The sequence below is a fragment of the Brachyhypopomus gauderio genome, unplaced genomic scaffold (genome assembly GCF_052324685.1).
Source record: "Brachyhypopomus gauderio isolate BG-103 unplaced genomic scaffold, BGAUD_0.2 sc65, whole genome shotgun sequence".
Lineage (NCBI taxonomy): Eukaryota > Metazoa > Chordata > Actinopteri > Gymnotiformes > Hypopomidae > Brachyhypopomus > Brachyhypopomus gauderio.
Genome location: NW_027506886.1, coordinates 645,899 through 668,568, shown reverse-complemented (window position 1 = coordinate 668,568; position 22,670 = coordinate 645,899). Strand labels below are relative to the sequence as shown.

Genomic DNA, 22,670 nt, shown 5'->3' with positions numbered 1-22,670 from the left:
AAAAAGTCATATCTACCTTTAAGTATGTGACATGCACTGGTATGTATAATTTTCCCTTCTTTCTTTTGTTATTCATATATTTTCTCAGATTTATTTTGGATACTGCATATATTCTAACTGAATCACATTCAGGCGGAGGACCACCGGGCAAGCCTCTTAGCGCATTTTGTGAGGTGGTGCAGCGTATCATGGTGGGAGACACTGTGGTGATCTGTGGAGTGGAGGGGGGTCAGGATCCTGCATTAATGAAATTCTAAAACATATCTCAAAGACAAGGTTTTTATCATTTATTTAGATTTGCACACAAACACTGTGATGTTAATTGTCACTTCAAAATTATTGCATCCGTCAGTAATAAAGAAGCTGCTGGTGCTCCCGACCCAGCTGGCTTGAGCGCAGATTCTCCATCTGCCCCTCCCTCTCTGACAGCGCTTCCAAACACCTCAAGTCATGAATGGCCGGAGGAAAAGTGAGCGTCTGAAGGACGTCTGGCAGACGACTCACTCCCAAATGACATACAATAACTGACAAGGCAGACGTCAAAGCTTAAATTTGAATATTACACAAAGTAAATGAATATTACACTCTTGCACGAAAAAAATGAAAGGCAGAAAAAAAAAATTTAACCCATGCTTATCTTAATGCCTAATTATTGTGCATATTTGTGCATTGTGCATATTTATATATCTATAAAATTGAAATGTGTACCTAAAATGTACACATTTTGTGTACACCTAAATGTACACAAAAAGGTTTGCACGCGTCTCTCAGTGCCAACTCAGCCCCCTGGTGGCAACTCTTAATGACTTATGAGTCCTCTGGAGCAGTCTTAACTTTTCAGGAGAGTAAGAGTGATTCTTATACTTGAGAGTTTTGATAACTGGCACTTACACTTAACTCTGTGAGTAGGAGCAAATCTAAGAATGTTTCAGCACTTAAGTCCAAAATTCCACTCTAAGAAGTTTGATAAATACGGGCCCAGATCACTAGTTAATGGTGCCACTGATTCTACTGAGGCTGTCTCCCCTTCGGGGCTTTTGCACCATTTTGACCCAGTGACACTTGCTGAGGTTCGAGATATAGTTAAGGCTGTGAAGCCCTCTGTTTTCTCGACACAATTCCATCTCGGATCCTGAAGGAGGGTTTTGATACCATGGGCATGAGTATTCTGACGATTGTTAATAGTAGTCTTTGTTCTGGTATTGTGCCTATGGATTTTAAACACGCTATTGTTGAACCTGTCCTTAAAAAGCAAGGTTTAGAGCCTACCACTGTATCTAATTATCGTCCTATTTCGAAACTGCCTTTCTTATGTAAGATTTTAGAAAGGGTCGTATTTTGTCAGCTCCAGTCTTTTATTGAGAAAACAGGAATTTCAGAAATTTTTCAGTCCGGGTTTAAGCCGGGTCATAGTACAGAAACAGCCCTTTTACGGGTCTTAAATGACCTTTTAACCTGCATGGACACTGGAGACTCTGCGATGCTCCTGCTATTGGATCTCAGTGCAGCATTTGATACTGTGGACCATAGCATCCTGTTGCAACGCTTGGAAAACATGGTGGGCATAGGAGGTACTGTTCTGGAATGGTTTAGATCCTATTTGACTAATAGAAGTTTTAGTGTTAAAATAGGTGAAGCCCAGTCGGCTAAGGCCAATTTGTTGACTAGTGTTCCCCAGGGCTCGGTTCTTGGACCGCTCCTATTTGCACTTTATATGCTTCCTCTGGGGTCTATTTTTGATAAATACGGCATACAGTTTTACTGTTTTGCGGACGACACCCAGATCTATCTTCCCGTTAAGAGAGACTCGATATGTCCCCCAAAGGTCTTGATGGATTGTTTGCATGAGGTCAAGGTATGGATGTCCTCAAATTTACTTTGTTTAAATGAACAGAAAACTCAGGTCATAGTTTTTGGTGCCCCTGCTGGCTTTGATTTAGGCCCATTGCATAGGTATGAAAAATCTGCTGTGAAAAATCTTGGAGTCCCCCCCCCCCGGTCCCCGCTTTCGAATTACCGTTGGTGCGGACCGCTCACACAAGTCAAGTTGCTCATGTGGACCCCTGTAAAAGTTAATTTTCGACCCCCGAGTTATCACATCCCAGCTAGCTAGCTAACCGTTATAGCATTGTGTTAAATATACATAGCAGAGACTTGCTTTTGTTTGTGCAGCCTCAAATGTCGAACAAAGTTTGAAGTGGTTGCATCTCCATCTCTTATCCTAACTCCACGTTTTGCATGTTGCAGTTCTTATTTTATTCACAACAGCATAATCTTTATAATTGAACAGGATAATTTTTGGGAGCATGTTGCTTGTCCTCTCCGCACAAATTCAACGCTGCTGCCCCCCCTCCCCCTCCCCCTCCTCCTCTCCCCCGATCGGCTGCAGAACTTCACCTGTAGGTTACGGATAAACTGAGCTGAGCTGTTCACATTTTACAGCACTATTTAATACAAAATGATCCAGTTATGCGATTCTATATTACTTATTTATTATGTTAAAATAAGGATTTCAAGTATTTTCAAGTCTTAAAGCTCAAGTCCGATTCCAAGTCCAAGTCAGTAAAGGTAAAGTCTAAGTCAAGTCGCAAGTCTTCAGTGATGTTGTCGAGTCAAGTCACAAGTCATCAGTTTAGTGACTCGAGTCGGACTCGAGTCCAAGTCATGTGACTCGAGTCCACACGTCTGAACAATACTATGAGTCCAAATCCCTAATGAGCAAGCCAAAGGCGACAGTGGCAAGGAAAAACTCCCTAGATGGTGGGGAATAGGAAGAAACCTTGGGAGGTGTCAGGGCTGGCTCGGATGCCGTGCCGTCTACATCCACAAGGGGCACCCGAGCCAGTCCTAGACTCCGGCAACGCAATCAGCAATGATCTGTCTCACCTGTTGCCATGGCTTCTTAAGGAAGCCAGTGGAGACAGATCATTGCTGATTCGTTGTGGTTATGCCGTTACGCTCTCAGCCTCTCTCTTACTCTGTTTTGCAGCGTTTGCCTCTTTAGGTGTCTCGCCACCTATCTCTCTTCTCTGTCTTTTTTCAAGTACTCTCCTGCGTCCCTTACTGACCTCCCTCAAGTTTTCCTCAACCTGTTTACCTTCCTATCCCGTTGCTGTTCGTATGGGAAGGGTTTTTTGTTTGAATAGCCTTTTTGCTATTAGTCAGCTCCTTCCCCTGACGTCCTTGTTTTTGCCTTATTTCTTTTTACGCGTTGAGCAGTCCGTGTTTATTCAGGCGCTCCTTTTAGTTCTGTTATTTATTGTGGCACTTGGTTCCACCTCTCTCTCGCTCTCTCTAACACGGTGTGTGCGTCCCTACCACCGTCGTTACAGGAGGACCAAGACTCAAAAGGAAACCCATCCTGCATTGGGCGGCCCATTTCTCTTGAACACAAATTACTCAAAAATACCCTTACCAAAAAAAAGTATACTTAAAGGTTATTTTTTTAAGTAAACTTAAGTATATTTCCCAAGTATACTTTATGTAGTAAGTATACTAATATCAATGTACTAATGGTATACTGGTAAGTTTACTAATTCAATACTTCTTGGGACTAAATTGGCCCACTTTTTAGTTTATAAAAGTATACTTTTAAGTATACTTTAGGTGAGAGAGTAGTAAACTTTGAGTGCACAACTAGTTTATATCCAAGTTTTATTTTGTACTACAACTATACTAAAAGTAAACTTACAGGTATACTGTTAGTTTACTAGTTATATACTTCTAGTCTAGTTTTTAGTTTACGAAAGTACACTGTTAAGTATACTTTAAGTGTAAGAATAGTAAACTTTGAGTACACAACTAGTTTACATTTAGGTTTTATTTTGTACTGTTAATATACTAAAAGTAAGCTTATTTGTATACTGCTAGTTTACTAAGAGTATTCTTAAAAGTGTACTTTCATACACTTAAAAGTGGGATATAAGTATATAACTAGTAAACTAACAGTATACAAATAAGCTTACTTTTGAACTTAACATAATTATAGTTTACTACTTATATGTTTTAAGTATACAATAATTTCAATTTAGTTTCAATTTTTTACACTTTAAATATACCTTTAACTGTACTTTAAGTAGACTTACCAGTGGATTAAAAATAAACAAGACATACTCATGATTAAGAACATATTTCTTTATATATCAAAATGTAACAAATAAATATAACAAATAACACTGGATGCCAAATTAAGAACATAATTCAAATTAACACCAGTTTAGGACAAGACAGAAACACAAAGTCTTTAGAAATGTTTGGTATTAGAAACTTTATCATGCAGCCTTTCTGAAATCACTCCCTGTGACACGCGGCGGAGCAGGGAAGGAAGAGACACGATTCCTCCTGGACTGACGTCACTTTTACTTTTAATGCACAGATATAGCGCACAAAGCGCACGAAGAACATACAACTGTCACAAGAACGTGTAAACTGTAGACAACGACGACCACAGGACACTGCGCGAACGCACATTAAATAGACAAACCACATTAGCCCCACGTGATTACGAGACGATTCACAGGTGAGACGGATTATCACATGACATAACCATAACCACTGAGATCCACTGACGCAGACGATGCACGTGGACAACGTAAACACGCCCAAAAGGGAGGGGCCGGGGTCCTCAACGTGACACTCCCTGGCTGCCCACAAGCAGGTTTTTGCCCTTACAAAAATATGTTTTATATATGTGTGCATGTGTATAATGTTATGTATTATAATATGAATCAAGCTTGTTAAAATCCTCTCAAACCTTGGAAAACTACTGTCAATAGAATTAGCCAGTTGTTTATCTGTTTCTGTACTGGTTAATAACTCTGTGTACATAAAGATCTGATTCACTTCCGCCCATGTACTATTTACTCTAAGCTATATTCCACCCCAAACTACAAGTCAAGTATACTTCTGTATAAGGCAAGAATACTTAATTATACTTTTCTTAAGTATATATTGATCAAAGGTTTAAGTACAAGTAAAGGCCACATATACTTAAACTATTCTGTATACTTGTCAGTATAAGTCATGTATACTTAAGTATAACTGTGTTAAGTACATCACTGATAATAGCACACTTGAATAAACTTCTTTTTCGTAAGGGTAAATTATACAGATGAATACACAAGTCACAAACAAATCACACAATCAGGCTAAGTATAATGTAACTAGAATGAAAGTTCTGGGTGTTGATATTGTCAATGTAAATGTCTTGTGATGAACGCCAGATTTTCATTTCGTGTCGAAGTGATGAAACTGGTATTGTAGGCTCCAACTGCAGTGTTACTCCCAAGGTGAACCTTGGAGAAGAAAGATATGTGATGTGGTAAATATGTAACAGATTATTCAAAGGCCAAACTAAACAGATAAGTCTTTAGTCGAGTTTTAAACATTGAGACTGTGTCTGAGTCCTGAATAAAGGCAGGAAGATTATTCCACATATTATATAATTAATATAATTCCATTATATAGGTTTTACAGTAAAACCTATATCTGTGTCATATATTGTGGCTACTCCACCTCCACGCCCTGTGATACGGGGCTGTATCCAGGAGGAGCTGCTTCATTAAAACTTACATATTCGTCTACTCTAGCCCATGTCTCTGTTAAACAGAGTGCATTTAGTCTATTATCTGAGAATATTTCATTTACTATTACAGCTTTTGATGCAAGCGATCTAATGTTTAGAAATTCTAGCCTTAGCATAATATTGCTGCTCACTTCATGTTGATTATTTAATTTTAATTAGATTTTTAAAACATATCGCCTTGTTATTCCTATATCTGCCACGGTTAACAGACACAGTCTCAATGGTTTGGTAGGTAGGGAAGTAAGTTCTACTTAGCTGGGTAGGGAAGTAAGTTCTACTTAGCGAAGGGCTGTTGGAAACCGTTTTTTTCAACATGCATGCATGCATTTGAATGCAAGTTAGCTGAGATGCTCAAAAAACACTACATACAATGGCATGGCTCTGGTGGCCTCAGTAAAAACATTGGAGGATCTGTCTCAGTACCAGCAGACAGTCAGCGCTTTGAGCCAAACGTTTAAAGATTTTCACCTGGAACTGAACATATCTAAAATGAAAATTGTGCTGTGGATATGGAGGAGCCAGGGAAGTAACCACATCCCCAGGCCTCTCCACCACCCCCCCAGGTGGAGTCTTTTAAATGTCTGGGAATGGAGATTGACAATCACCTGTCCTTAATAAATCACAGCAACACTATTTATAAGAAGGCACAGCAAAGACTTAATTTGCTGAGGAAGCTCAGGACTTTTAATGTAAGCACAGACATCTTAACAGTTGTCTATCGATCACTCATCGAATCTATCCTCATGAAGGAATATTTTGTCTTCTCATGTTTGCTGTAACTTTGAACATTGTGTCCTCTAATGTTCTCTGTGACCCCTGACACCCTCTTTCACACCTCTCCCCCTCCTCCTCCTGTATGTTCTCTGTCTGTGTACCAGAGATGGCTTATCATTTCCTCTCCAGGTGCTGTGTTTCCTGTCTACTATGCTGCATACGTATGAATTATGTTCTGTCATCACATAACCTGCTTGAGAAGAATGCATTTGTTTCCATCTATGGTAGTATATCACCTATGTTAGACTAGCCTCATTGAGCCCACCCTGTTGCTTGCACGCACAGGGCTGGTCTGTGTATGTATAAATGAGAGGAGCGCCCTCTCGTCTTTGAACATTTGGGATACAGCCTCCCTGTGTGAATAAACTCCTCTTGTTGCAAGAGAATAGTTTGTTCCTCAATTGTTCCGAGAGCTCTCCGCCACACACTTCTCTGCAGAGTGTTACTATCAAACTGAAGAATTAATACTGGGTGATCCTCCATGACCCTCCGCTCATTGCTGAACACAAGAAAAGGGCTTTCTACTGAGAAACAAAACTTTTACACCTCACTTTCAATATAACATCTTGGTACAATTTTCTTACAGTCAAACATAAAACACAACTGTCCCAGATTATCAGACAAGGAGGTAAAATTATAGGTTCACTACAGTCACCATTACATGCATTGTATGAGCGAGCAGTGATTAGTAAAGCTACCTTGATCACTACAGACCCATCTCATCCATTACACACAAAATTTCAGTTACTTCCATCAGGAAGGAGATATAAGTCCAATTGGCTCGGAAGAATGTGTATAAAATATTTTGTTCCTTCGGCAACCACAATTCTGAACTCAAAATAGGTAGTATTTTAACCTTTATAAGTGGTATATTGTATAAGATGGATTTTTGTTGTGATTTTGTGTATATTTGTGATCTGTAAAGCCATGTCAAAGATGAATTTCTGTCTTTAGACAGACAATAAAGACATCTTATTCATATTCTTAAACAATACCCTAATGCTCAAATAAGCTCACCTCACTCACTCACACACACACACACACACACACACACACACACACACACACACACACACACACACACACACACACACACACTATAGGAAAATTGCCAAGAACCACACAAGCCACAAGCATCAAAAATGCTACAGCTGTTTGCAAGTTGTGAATGATTATTTAAGAGTTCAAAACACTGCAATGCCCTGTTCTACCTCTGTGTTTAACTGAACCTGTAATTTGTGATAAAGTTATTGTAGAAAGGACACATATTAAATCACAGTAACAAGTATCTTGTGTGGTTTCTTGGAAATGTTTCCACACACACTCCCTGTATTTAACAATTGAGGGTTGTCTTGTTAACATTCCCCATCAGGTTTATTTCATCCAAACTCCAATGAAGATTCCAGTGTATCTAAATCCAGCCCAGGATGGACAGTGAAAGTACACAGATGAAGCTCTGTGTTGGGCATTTCTAAGGACAGGACTGAAACTCTGATCAGAACTCTCCAGGGAGCACAGAACAAATGCTTTGTTGATTGATAAAAGGTTTCCAGAATCTCTCGTCATCTTAGATGCATACACAGCAGTTTTGTTCAATGTTGTTGCCAAGATTGTTATCACAATAAAGATTAATTATAAGCATTTTGTAGTCATGCCAAATTGGCAAGAACGAGCAATGTTTGTTATTGGGTTCAGAGATCAGAGATTTTAGTTTTTTGCATCGATAGGCTTAACTAGACACTTTTGCTTTCACTTATTGTTTTTAAGTAGAGATCAGTCTAAACAAGTGATCTAAACATGCACTATATATACACATACCTATATATATATACTGTATATATACAGTGGGGAAAATAAGTATTTAGTCATCACCAATTGTGCAAGTTCTCCCACTTAAAAAGATGAGAGAGGCCGGTAATTGACATCATAGGTTGACCTCAACTATGAGACAAAATGTGAAAAAAAATTGAGAAAATTATTTTGTCTGACTTTTAAAGAATATATTTGCAAATAATGGTGGAAAATAAGTATTTGGTCAATAACAAAAGTTCATCTCAATACTTTGTTGTATATCCTCTGTTGGCAATGACAGAGGTCAAACGTTTTCTGTAAGTCTTCACAAGGTTGGCACACACTGTTGCTGGTATGTTGGCCCATTCCTCCATGCAGATCTCCTCTAGAGCAGTGATGTTTTGGGGCTGTCCCCAGGCAACACGGACTTTTAACTCCCTCCAAAGGTTTTCGATGGGGTTGAGATCGAGAGACTGGCTAGGCCACTCCAGGACTTTGAAATGTTTCTTACGAAGCCACTCCTTTGTTGCCCTGGCAGTGTGCTTGGGATCATTGTCATGCTGAAAGACCCAGCCACGTTTCATCTTCATTGCCCTTGCTGATGGAAGGAGGTTCGCACCCAAAATCTCACAATACATGGCCCCATTCATTCTTTCATGTACACGGACCAGTCGTCCTGGTCCCTTTGCAGAGAAACAGCCCCAAAGCATGATGTTGCCACCCCCATGCTTGACAGTTGGTATGGTGTTCTTTGGATGCAACTCAGCATTCACTGTCCTCCAAACACGACGAGTTGTGTTTTTACCAAATAGTTTTACTTTGGTTTCATCTGACCATATGACATTCTCCCAATACTCTTCTGGAACATCCAATTGCTCTCTAGCAAACTTCAGACGTGCCTGGATATGGACTGGCTTAAGCAGGGGGACACGTCTGGCACTGCAAGATCTGAGTCCCTGGCGTCGTAGTGTGTTGCTGATGGTAGCCTTTGTAACGTTGGCCCCAGCTTTCTGCAGGTCATTCACTAGATCCCCCCTTGTGGTTCTGGGATTTTTCCTCACCGTTCTTGTGATCATTTTGACCCCACGGGCTGAGATCTTGCGTGGAGCCCCAGATCGAGGGAGATTAGTAGTGGTCTTGTAGGTCTTCCATTTTCTGATTATTGCTCTCACAGTAGATTTCTTCACACCAAGCTGCTTGCCTATTGCAGATTCAGTCTTCCCAGCCTGGTACAGGTCTACAATTCGGTGTCTGGTGTCCTCCGACAGCTCTTTCGTCTTCACCATAGTGGAGTTTGGAGTGTGACTATTTGAGGTTGTGGGCAGGTGCCTTTTATACTGTTAACGACTTCAAACAGGTGCCATTAATACAGGTAATGAGTGGGGGACAGAGGAGCCTCTTAACAAAGAAGTTACAGGTCTGTGACAGCCAGAAATCTTGCTTGTTTGTAGGTGACCAAATACTTATTTTCCACCATTATTTGCAAATAAATTCTTTAAAAGTCAGACAAAATGATTTTCTCAATTTTTTTTCACATTTTGTCTCTCATAGTTGAGGTCTACCTATGATGTCAATTACAGGCCTCTCTCACCTTTTTAAGTGGGAGAACTTGCACAATTGGTGACTGACTAAATACTTTTCCCCACTGTATATATGGTGTATATATATATATATATACCATGTGTGGTGTTGCCATGACAACCCAGTATCCATGAGAGAATGGAACATGGGCACAAGGATGTGAGTGAAAGCCCCTGGTGATGAAGAGTTGATCTCTCTTTCTAATTATATTCAACCCCACTCTTCTGGACACACAATGCACATATGCATTTGAATGTAAGTTAGCTGAGATGCTCAAATAACATAACAATAACCTAATGTTCAAATAAGCTCACCTCACTTATACATATACACAGTATAAATATATATATATATATATATATATATATATATATATATATATATATATATATATATATATATATATATATATATATATATATATCTACACACACACACACACACACACACACACACAGTATATATATACAGATCCTTCTCAAAAAATTTGCACATTGTGATAAAGTTAATTATTTTCTGTAATGTACTGATAAACATTAGACTTTCATATAATTTAGATTCATTACACACAACAACTGAACAACTGATGTAGTGCAAGCATTTTATTGTTTTAATATTGATTTTGGCAAAAAAGTAAAGAAAAAACAAAAATCCCAAAAAATTAGCATATTTCATCCGACCAATAAAAGAAAAGTGTTTTTAATACAAAAGAATTCAACCTTCAAATAATTATGTTCAGTCATGCACTCATCCAGAGTGATGGATCTTGCGTCTCAACTTTCTCTTCACAATATTCCACAGATTCTCTATGGGGTTGAGGTCAGGAGAGTTGGCAGGCCAATTGAGCAGTAATACAATGGTCAGTAAACCATTTACCAGTGGTTTTGGCACTGTGAGCAGGTGCCAGGTCGTGCTGAAAAATGAAATCTCCATAAAGCTTTTCAGCAGATGGAAGCATGAAGTGCTACAAAAACTCCTTATAGCTAGCTGCATGGACCCTGCCCTTGATAGAAAACAGTGGACCAACACCAGCAGCTGACATGGCATCCCAGACTATCACTGACTGTGGGTACTTGACACTGGACTTCAGGCATTTTGGCATTTCCTTCTCCCCAGTCTTCCTCCAGACTCTGGCACCTTGATTTTCGAATGACATGCAAAATTTGCTTTCATCAAAAAAAAAGTACTTTGGACCACTGAGCAACAGTCCAGTGCTGCTTTTCTGTAGCCCAGGTCAGGAGCTTCTGACACTGTTTCTGGTTCCTGCACATGCCTGTGCACGGTGGCTCTGGATGTTTCTACTCCAGACTCAGTCCACTGCTTCCGTAGGTCCACCAAGGTCTGGAATCGGCCCTTCTCCACAATCTTCCTCAGGGTCCGGTCACCTCTTCTCGTGCAGCGTTTTCTGCCACACTTTTTCCTTCCCACAGACTCCCACTGAGGTGCCTTGATACAGCACTCTGGGAACAGCCTATTTGTTCAGACATGTCTTTCTGTGTCTGACCCTCTTGCATGAGGGTGTCAATGATGGCATTCTGGACAGCAGTCAGGTCGGCAGTCTTACCCATGATTGTGGTTTTGAGTAATGAACCAGGCTGGGAGTTTTTAAAAGCCTCGGGAATCTTTTGCAGGTGTTTAGAGTAAATTTGTTGATTCAATTGTTCAATGTTGTTGCTAAGATGGTTATCGCAATAAAGATACATTACAAGCAATTCATAGTCATGCCAAATTGGCAAGAATGAGCAATGTTTGTTACTGGGTTCAGAGATCAAAGTCATGTTTTTTTGCATCGATAAGCTTAACTAGACACTTTTGCTTTCACTTATTAAGATGAGATAAGATAATCCTTTATTAATCTCGCAACGGGGAAATATTACAGCAGCAGAGATGAAAGAACAGAGAAAGGAAGTATAAAACCAATATATGAGATAAAAAATTAAAAACAAAAATCTTTACAAAGATTTAGAAAATATATGATATTGAAAAGTATATTATAAAGCCATGAAGCCGGGCTTGTTCACTATATTAACGGGCATCATGTCTTTCGCTATGAACTCCGTTACTGCCTGAGTTATTTCAGCGTGCCGCTTTGAATTATATCCATAAGGAGTTACACTTTCAAACGGTTCGGTCAGTTTTCCCTGTCGGCTGGTACTTGGCTGGTACCAGGAAGATGCAGCACTGGTCGTTGGCATTTTATCCTTGCAAATATACGAGGCTTTGTGGTGTTTTTTTTAATGCTGAAGAAGGTTTGTAGTGTTACCTCACGTCGTAGCAACAGTAGCAAGGCACGTTTTGCAGGGTACCTGATGTTGAGCAGCATCTTTTTTAAAGCCAAAGTAATTTCACACAACTGATGTGCTGCCCCTCTTTGGTATTAGACTTTCAGTTGTGTCAGCTTCTGTCAAGCCTGAAGCCATTGTGCAACAAGTTAAAGTGCGCTATGTTATCTTTACTTCTCCACCTCCCTGCCTCCTGTTTGGGTTTGCTCCGTTTTTTTTTTTGCTACGAGTTTTTATTTTTAAACCTGTGAATTACAAATCGTTTGTGTTTACATGGATGCAGCCACGAAGTCGCCAGGTTTGCTTCATGGAAAATTCATTTTTAGGAACGTAAAGTGTTACCGGAGCGGAGCTCGGAGCGGTCGTTTTCTGCATGGTCCTAGCGCTAGATTCGTCGCTATTTAAATATTTCTTTTTAACCGTTAAAACTACAGAGGACCAAAACTGACTTTTGAAAATTACGTCCGTGAGGTTAAATGTACTAAATGTTGGCTTACATTTCAAATATCATGTTTAGCTGAATAAACATGTTATTTAATGTACAGTATGTAGGCTTACAAATTCATGTTTAACTGAATAAACCGTTGAACACGAGTAGCCTACATTTTATTGAGCATGTTTTTTTTTTCTTCAAGTATCAAAGTAGAACAGCTTCCTCAAGCAGTCATTAGCCGGGTTTCCATCCAAACCTTTCGAAAAAATAATGCGCAATTTCTAAGTTTCGGCAGAAAAAAATGCGAATTAAGCCTTGTTTCCATTCATTACAGTTATGCGAATAAACTTTAGATCACGTGAGAGTACGCCAAACAATAGTGGTTTTTACATCCATCTGGCAGTTACGCATTTTTGCACGTTGAGGTTTTGAAACATTTTTTTCTTTTTCTTTTCTATACATGGAGAAGTTAAATTCAATTTTTGCTCCCTCCAGAACTGTTTTTGTATGCTTTTGCCATCTTTACATCGCGATCATGTACAGAACCACATGACTTGAGGCATGATACGTCATGGTTTATGCGAAAAACCCTTTTCTATCCAGTTTTTCCAAATTTTGGCGATGCGATAGTCTAACTTTTCCACCTCCTCCTAGCGTAAAAATCTTTTTGCGATATTTGGGGCTTTTTTTGAATTTTGCAAAAACTCGGTGGATGGATGCACTCTGATGCATTTTGGAAACAGGAGATGAGCCCCTGGTCTAATGCACCCTCTGTATTAAGAAACCCCTATCTCAAAAACTGACTTTTAGTCATTACTTGGGTAGCACGCATATGAGCCATTTTAATATAGATTAATCTAGATTAATCTAGATTAATTTCAAGATTTCAGTGAGATTAATCTAGATTAAAAAAATTAATCTATGCCCACCCCTAGTCTTGATTTGTTTGGTACTTGTACTCCCTATGTTTCAGTCCCCCTTTGTAAGTCAATGTGTTATACTCCTTGTGTTAGGTTCCCTGTGTTTAGTGATTGTGGTAGTACCCCTGGTTTATTGTATTCCTGCCCTGTAAGTTTTGAAATGGATACTGTGCTTTATGGAAGCCAGTGGAGATCTTAAAGAAGAGTTGTAATGTGGTTGTGAAATCAATCTTGAATTTGGAGAAGTGTGAGATATGGTGCAGAGGGCCTGGTATTGGCCCACTATTTGAAACCAACTTCAAAAGTTTAAATACAGACAAATGAAGTATGTGTATAATCTTAAGTGATACAGGTCTGATACATACTGACAAAGAGTGAACCCGTTTTTCTGCTTCCATCCATAATTCCTAGATTTTTCTTCCATGTCATAACTAGTGTTGCCACCTGTCCCGGTTTTCCCGGGACTGTCCCGGTTTTCACGTGCCTGTCCCAGTTTTCCTTCTTTTTAATATTTGGCCCCGGCAAAAAAACTAGGTTAGTTCAAACCACGATTCAGACTGTTTCTGCACACTTTAAATCTGTTTTTTTCTCGCTGTGTCCATTTTAAACCCCTCCGGTAACGTTTTACGTTCGCCACACCCCCACCCCCCCCAACCCCCCCGTCAACAAATTACACTTGCCACCCTGTGTCAGTATGACAGTGTCCTTGTTTTTTGTCAGACTTAGGTGGCAACCCTAGTCATAACAGATGACAGCATTTGGGCAGTCATGGCCTGGTGGTTAGGGAACTGGTCTTGTGACCGGAGGGTTGTGGGTTCGATTCGCAGACCTGAGGCCATGATTGAGGTGCCCCTGAGCAAGGCCCTTAACCCTCAATTGCTCACTTGTATAAAAATGAGATTTTTAAAAATGTAAGTTGCTCTGGATAAGCGCGTCTGCCAAATGTAAAAAATGTAAATTTGCCTCCAGTGCACCACTTGCACCACCCCCAACAAAGTCCAACCGTTCTCCTCATCGTGGCGTTGGGGGTGGCAACGGCATACACAAGTATGCCGGCTAAACGGATCTGGCCTGGGGAAAGACCTGGCCACCTACCCCAGTATCTTGGCCAAGACACTGCATGGATCAAAAACACAACAATTCAAACATGGTACTAAGTGGTGAGTCCCCCGGGCCACAAAGTATCTCACGAGCTACTGGGGAAGAGCAAAGAGGTTCTCAAAGTAGCGGCGGCACTAATGATGTGGACAGGATAAAGCCTACGGGAATCCCATCTGCTGATGCGGCCACCAGCGAACCGAGATCTCTACGCTGCACAAAAGTCACAAAGATTGGAACGTGGAATGTGAATGGAATGAACACTGGAAAGTTGGACATCATCAGAATGGAAATGGATCGGCTTCACATCAATGTCCTGGGAATCAGCGAAGTACACTGGACGGGCAACGGGTTCTTCAACACAGGTGACCACACAATGTTCTTCTCAGGCAACAACAACACCAGAAGACGCGGAGTGGGTTTTGTTCTGTGCAAGAAATTGTCTAAGTGCGTCGAAAGTTATCACCCTATAAGCGACCGAGTGATGGCCATCCGACTCAGAAGCAAACCATGCAAAATCACATTGCTACAAGTCTACGCACCAACCGCCGATGCTGAAGAGGAAAAGATTGAGCAGTTCTATGCAGAAATTGAAAGCGCAATGGAGAAAGTACCAAAAGCAGATGTCGTGTACATTCTGGGAGACTTCAATGCTAAGATCGGAGAGAGAGTAGAGGCAGGCATCACTGGCAGTTTTGGCCTGGGAGAACGGAATGAGGCAGGGGATCGACTAATACAGTTCTGTCAGGAACACCACATGCGGCTTACCAACACCTGTTTCCAGCAACCAAGAAGACGACGATACACCTGGACGTCACCAGGTGGACAGTATCGTAATCAGATCGACTACATCCTATGCCAGCAACGGTGGAAAAGTTCAGTCCTAGCAGTGAAGACGTTTCCTGGGGCAGACTGTGGGTCTGATCACGAACTACTAGTCGCTAAGATCAAACTTAGATTCTGCAATGTCAATCGACCACCCACCTCCAAAAACTTTGACATAAACAAAATTCAATCATCATATGCTGTGGAGATCAGAAATTGTTTTGAACAGCTTAACATAAAAGAAGGCCAAACAGCAGAGGAAATATGGGACAAAATGAAGGAAACTGTTATTGGTACTGCAGAGAAACATGTTCCGTACAAGAAACCCACACGATCAGCAAAATGGATATCGGAAGAGACTCTCACGATAGCAGAAGCGAGGAGAAGAGCAAAGACGACTGGAAACAGGGATGTTCCAACAGTCTGCCAGGAAAGACAAAGATAAATACTGGAACAAGGAATGTGCGAAGGCAGAGGAGGCCTACAGGAAAGGGCACACAAGAGAAATTTATCAGCATGTAAGGAAAACCCGAACTGTGTTCATGGCCAGACAAGCAACCATTCGTGGGAGCATGGGTGAAGAGCTGCATGACCAAGAGACGATAAAAGAGCGATGGAAAGAATACACCAAGCAGCTTTACAAAGGGGAAGGGAACAACACTGATGAACAAGTGGATGAGAATGAACTACCAGAATTAGAACCAGACGTCCTAGAGGAAGAAGTGGTGTGGGCATTGAAACAGCTTGCCAACCGAACAGCCCCAGGCACTGATAGAATTCCTGCAGAACTTTTAAAGCCAATACCAACAAAAGCAATAACATTGCTCTACCAACGAATATGGAGGACTTGCAAGTGGCCAAGAGAATGGAAGCGGTCAGTTTTCATTCCAATACCAAAGAAAGGAGATACCAAGGACTGTGCAAACTACCGCACCATTGCCCTGATTCCCCATGTGAGCAAAGTTCTCTTAAAGATCATCCAGCAGCGCCTGAGTACCACCATCAAACGAGAAATGCCAGAGGCACAGGCAGGGTTCAGGAAGGGAAGAGGCACACGCGATCACATCGCCAATCTCCGGTGGATCATGGAAAAGTCAAGAGAGTACCAAAAGAAGCTGTACATGTGCTTCATCGACTATGCCAAAGCTTTTGACAGCATCGATCATGATAAGCTATGGAAATGCCTGGAGGAAATGGGGACACCTTTGCACCTCGTCCAGCTTATCCGGTCACTATACCGAAACCAGGAGGCCACAGTACGGACACCATATGGTGATACAGCCTGGTTTGAGATCGGCAAGGGCATTCGGCAAGGTTGCATCCTTTCTCCAGCATTCTTCAATATGTATGCGGAAATGGTCATGAGAAATGCAAGCCTAGAGGATAGCAGTATTGGAGTGAAAATTGGGGGAAGAAACATTAACAACCTGAGATATGCAGATGACACGACCCTGCTGGCAGAGAGCAAGAAGGACCTAGAGAAACTTATCTTACTTGTCAAGGAGGAGAGCGAGAAATTTGGGCTATACCTCAATGTGAAGAAAACAAAAATCATGTCAACAGCAACCACAGCGGACATCAAGATCAAGATCAACAATGAAGAAGTAGAAACGGTCAATTATTTCATCTTCCTTGGCGCAAAGATCAGCCAAAATGGTGACTGTACACCAGAGATTAGGCGTCGGATAATCCTGGGACGAGAAGCAATGGTCCACATGGCCAAGATCTGGAAGAGCAGAGACATCAACCTTGATACCAAATGCAGGCTGGTAGACGCCATTGTCTTCTCAATAACAACATATGGATGCGAGACCTGGACGCTCAAGAAGGCGGACAGGAAGAGGATGGATGCCTTTGAACTTTGGTGCTGGAGAAAACTACTACGGATCCCATGGACAGCAAGGGTCACCAACAGAGAGGTCCTCAACCAAATCAAGACCAAACTGTCACTGAAAGCCAGGATTACCAAGCAAAGGTTAGCTTACTTTGGTCACATCATGCGGCAGCAACAATCCCTAGAAAAAGATGTGATGCTTGGAATGGTCAGTGGAAGGAGAGGGAAAGGTCGTCCAAGAGCCCGATGGCTCGATACCATCAAGAGTGACATGGGAATGACAATAGCCGAACTGAAAGAAGCAACACAAGATAGAACTGGCTGGAGAACAATGATTCATGGAGTAACTGAGGGTCGAGCTCGACTGAACAGATAGGAGGAGGGAGGAGGCACCACTTGAATCTAATTTAATAGCACAGTAGAACAAAATGGATGACAAATGACCAAATATGAGAGATATAACACAGATGTTATAACCTATTCTAGGTTAAGACATATAGCATGGATGAGTAAACATTGAGTAATTGTGGTAAACCAAACGGCACGTGCAAATGTAAACACTGATTGGAGTAATATATGGATATTCTAGCATGGGTGCACTGAGCATGTACAACAATCACACCAGTAAGATTTCCGGATGACCATTGTATTGAAAACAAAACAACAACCAAACACACACTAACTGCACATGAGGGGAATCTCACTAACCTCATGGATAACAAAAAGGAGGAATCATAGGACACATTCACTGACCTGACACCCTAGATATCCTCAAAACTGATACGAATAACATTCGACACAGGCAGTGACCAACCCTACATCTGGAGTAATACGTACAACAGAGAACACAAACTAGGAGGCATATGCACAAAACTGAACCGCTCCACAGATGATGCCATTACACATCTGCTTCATACCACACTATCACACCTGGACACTGGTTGGAATAGCTATGTTAGGATGCTGTTCGGTGACTACAGCTCGACTTTCTTTGCCAGGGTGTTGGTGTGGTAAGACCATGTCAGATCTTGTGAGATGTGAATTCCAAGGCATTTTAAGCTTTCCATTCTCTCTACTGTAAGTTAGCATTTCGCTAACAAATGTAATGGAAATTCATGTTCTTCTTTGTAACTTACATTTGTGTGTTAACATTAAATATAATGTTTGGCAATGACAGAAGAATATGAAAAGAAAGGGTCAGAGTCAGGCAGGAATTCAGCCAGACGCTGAAACAGAGCAGAGAGAGAGCAGAGAGAGAGAGCAGTAGAAGTCTGTAGACCAGAGGCTGGTCAAGAACAGGGCACCTCCAGTCTCATCAGGTCAGAAATCATTTAGGGAGAGCAACAACAGTTAATGCTGTAATGTATGAAGTGTCTGATATTGTAACTTGTGAAATGGCACATAAGTTCACTGAATTCTAACACCTCATAGTGATAAGATTTACCATAACCTTAATGTAATGGCTTTAATTTTTATTGGTTCGTATATCACCACATGTACAACAACTCACTTTATATTTGAAGCTTTCAAGTCTTTCCTTCAGTTTTAAATAAATAATAATGTGGTATTGTAGACAACATGAATTCTGCTGAATAGTTTGTGACATATATTTGTGTTTTAGCCACAAACTGAGACAGGACTCTCTCTGATAAGGCTTGTGTTTGTTAATGTAATACAAGATAACTGTTCAGTCACATAGCTATTGGTTGTGAAATGAAATACAGTTACAATTTAAAGCATTTTCAAGTAGGCTATTTTAGCCTAAATTCCAGCACTTTTCAAACCTGGAACACTATGCAACATTTAAATTATTCAGGTAAATGTTCCTTCCATTGTTTTTGAGGGGTATTACTTTATACTACCACATATCGTTTCGGAGAACACTGCAAAGAATGTGACGCGCCAAGTATATACGCTTCCGCAGGTTTGCGGGAGGTGTGCGGAATCGTGCGCTACGGTCACTCGCGAAAGTATAATCCAGCCTTAAACAGGTGTACTGTCGAGTTGTGCTATTTGTCCAGTTGTGCGTTTTCCTTAAAATATAGCCTAACTCAGTATTATGACACATTGTAATTATTAAAGCAAGTATGTGCACTCTATGTATGGACAAGGGAAGCATGGATTTAAAATGCATTATAGCTTCCTTATTAATATTTTACATGGGTAGCATATCTCGATAGGCTGATATCATACATCAACTAATGCTTCCCTTATCAAATCATGCTTCCAGTACAGACCCATGCACGTGTTTGCTGACAAAAACATAACAAAAAAGATAAGAAATTACTCACCTGAAAGTAAACTCGACAGAAACAAATGACAAGCCTGTGGGTCTGCGCATGCGCAAAACCGCAAACTAGCACACCGATGCAAGCACAACTCGACAGAACACCGACCTCTATTGAAAGTCGGTTTTCCAAGGACAACCCCTAACAAATTTTGGCCAATCTCCTTTCCCTGCGACCTATGGTGAATAATGTTTTGAGTTCCATCCAGAAGCACGTGCGCTTTCCTCCGCTATAAAATAGAAACGCTCCCAGACAGAAATGTTGTCTGCTACTAAGTTTGTTGCTGTTCACTTTAACCAAAGTCAACCAGCTGACAAAACTCGTTAATAACAAAAAATGGCAAGAACGAAGACGAAAGGCAGCACTAAGGGTAAGACTTTTTAGAATTCTTACATAGCCTACCTAATAGATTATGCGTTACATTTTTTATTAAAAGAGGACAAATTTATTTGCTAAAATTTCATTTGAAAATCCTTACCTGCACATAGCCTGTAGAAACTTATACAAGTGTATATGTTTATATGAGTTTACACTGTGTGTAGTTTGCACCGTCTGCGGTTGTCCACACGAGAACGCATATATTTATTCTTATATCTATGTTTTATTAAGATATTTAAATGTCTTATTGGATTATTACGCGTTCTTTTCAATTATATTCATTATATATCTATATTAATCGTGCTGTTATTTAAGTAGCATAAGTAGGCCAACCAAAAGAATACGTAATTTCAGTATAACATATTCATCCTTCCAGTTTGAACTACTTGACGATCTTTACATTTTTTTTTATATTCACATAAACGTTAGGTGTAATTGCATGGTAGTTTTATATTATTAGTTATATTATTAGCATCTATAAATTATGTTTTACAATGCCGTACGCTTATTACACTTTCAAAAGTGAACGCAAGGATTGAGCTTGTAAAGGAGGTATAACGCGCATTACATGGGATCAAATATCTTATTCGACGAGTTGTGACTTTATAGGAAGCACTAAAATCAATTAAGCCTACAGGTTCAAGAGTATGAGTTTATTCCCTGTGCTAGCGAGCGAACCTGCAGTGATTCAGAGGGGAAGGAATCCCCCTGGAATTCCAGCAACCCAGTAGGCTACAGAGGGCATTTCAGTGTGATAAAAGGGTGCGATAATTGCACTGTAAAAGTATAAGGATAAACACGGTTGTGTCAGTTTATGCTTTGCTTAACATGTGTTTATGATCTTGCTACCGTAAGCGCGGTCAAATGAATGCCGCTTGGTGCGCGGTTAGCAACGAACAGACTCGACACCTGTTCAAGAACAAAGCGAGTTTAACGGTTATTGGGTCCTCGTGTTTTACCTCCAGGGACTCACCGAGCCTGTGGGTGTGGAAACGGCTGTCTGGGTCCTCTGATGTTTAATGCCGAAGCCAAGGGACAACTAGTGAGGCTGAGCGAGGGTAGTCGACGAGCAACCAGAGAAATATCGTCTTTCCAACACGGGCTGGTTTTCAGCAGCAGACCCGTGAAGATACAGGAGAAGGCGTGTCTACGTATCGAGCGCTCTGTCTCGGGATGGCACGGCGCGCTACGAATCGGCATCACCACTGTTGAGCCCGGGTCCAGAACTCTGCCCCCTCTCGCCATCCCCGACCTGACGTCCTCTCAAGGGTACTGGGCGACACTAGTTCCAGAGGACAAATGTGAACCCCGTACGGAACTCAAGTTCTGGGTTTGTCGCCGTGGCTACCTGCGCATCCGGACAAGCGACGGACAAACGCACATCATGGAAACGCAGGTGAACACACGCGACCCAATCTGGGCGATGATCGACGTTTATGGGCAGACCAACACTATTCTATTAATCGGTGAGTTTATAATGTTTACAGTTATATTTAACATTTTATGTCAAACGTAATCAGTCTTTTGGCAGAAAATTATGCAAACTGCAAACTGTTTCCTGCCGTCTTGTAAAAACAACAGTTAATGCATTACGACCAAGTCGCGCACGGTTGTAAATAATTAGCGTCAAGTAATGCGACTGACAGCATTTTCCTTACACTGTTCGTGTTACAGGATCGGAGAAGAAGGGCTTTTTTAGCACGCGCAGGTCATGCCCTGTACTCACCATCGATGCCACAGAGGAGAACTGTGGTTATGACATATTACCAACAGAGAAGCCCCAGAAGATTCCAGAAAAACAGACCCCAGCTTCCCTCTTCAGTCAAAACAATGAGCATAGTAAGAACTAGTGCAGAAAACGTTTTCTGGTCACATTTGTCCATTGGAATAAAATGGACACTCCATTCCATGTAAATTCCATTCTATCTAGAAAAAAACCCACATATCTAGAAAAAAAAAGTTTGCTTCTTGCACTGTGTTGTTACTACGATTTCTCTGTCTTTTATATTAGCTTCCTAAACCTCTTTTCACATATTAAGTTCACTAAGAGGAAATCCACCACTGTAGACTTACACACTGACTCTCTGTGTAACCCCTCAGGTATGGAGTGCGTGGTGTGCTTCTCCACGCGGGTGGACGTGCTGCTCGTGTGTGGCCACCGGTGTTTGTGCCCTCAATGCGCTTCCAGGGTCGCCCAGGAAATCGGCTCGTGTCCACTGTGTCGTCACCGCATCAGACCCGCTGACATCTTATTGTGCACTTTGGGACGACCCCTGTAGTAATGGAGGAGGAGACGTGGATGCTTTGCTGATGTCCACTAACCCTCCTACATGTTATTATATATTTATATATAGAATGATATATCATTAATGATATATCATTTAATACTAGACCAAAGTACAATGATATTGCAATATTCTAAGGATTTTAAATCATTTTTATATGCAAAAATAATTTGCAATGCAGCATTTAATATTGTTTGTTCTAGTGTTAAATGATATATCTGTGATCTATATATAAGCAAATAATAATTTCAAAATCTTTGTACTTTGTTGTTTTATATTGTATTATATTGTAAATATATTGTACAGCGTTGTAAATAATGCATTTTAAGCATATGTTGATTAAATATGATTTTTTAACAAATCCCTGCATTATTATGTACTGACACAAGATGTGGACCATACTCTGCCATCAAAACTCATATTAAGGTCATTCTCACGCACACCCACATAGAGATTATAGTATTCCATTCCAATTATGAAAACATATGCCCTGTCTGACCTCTCGACGTGTCGTGTGGTGCGCTGTTGACGTCCACTTTTTCAGAACACTTAACACAGTCCCCATATCAATAGATTATGTGAGCTAAACTATCTGTT

At 40.8% G+C, this 22,670-nt stretch overlaps 1 protein-coding gene across 2 annotated transcripts in view; it reads left to right on the top strand.

Moving 5' to 3' along the window:
* Positions 1–22,303, top strand: part of LOC143490365 (E3 ubiquitin-protein ligase NEURL3-like) — a 52,842-nt gene extending 30,539 nt beyond the window's left edge. The window contains exons 1-4 of one of the 2 annotated variants that reach the window (XM_076989067.1): positions 19,686–19,780; positions 20,754–21,254; positions 21,463–21,627; positions 21,889–22,303. In XM_076989067.1, coding sequence (XP_076845182.1) covers positions 19,747–19,780; positions 20,754–21,254; positions 21,463–21,627; positions 21,889–22,067 — 879 coding nt within the window. In that variant the 5' untranslated portion in view covers positions 19,686–19,746 and the 3' untranslated portion in view covers positions 22,068–22,303. Of the gene's footprint in view, positions 1–19,685; positions 19,781–20,753; positions 21,255–21,462; positions 21,628–21,888 lie in introns of those variants that run through there. The other variant, XM_076989066.1, reaches the window with a different exon arrangement.
* Positions 22,304–22,670: the final 367 nt, after the last annotated feature.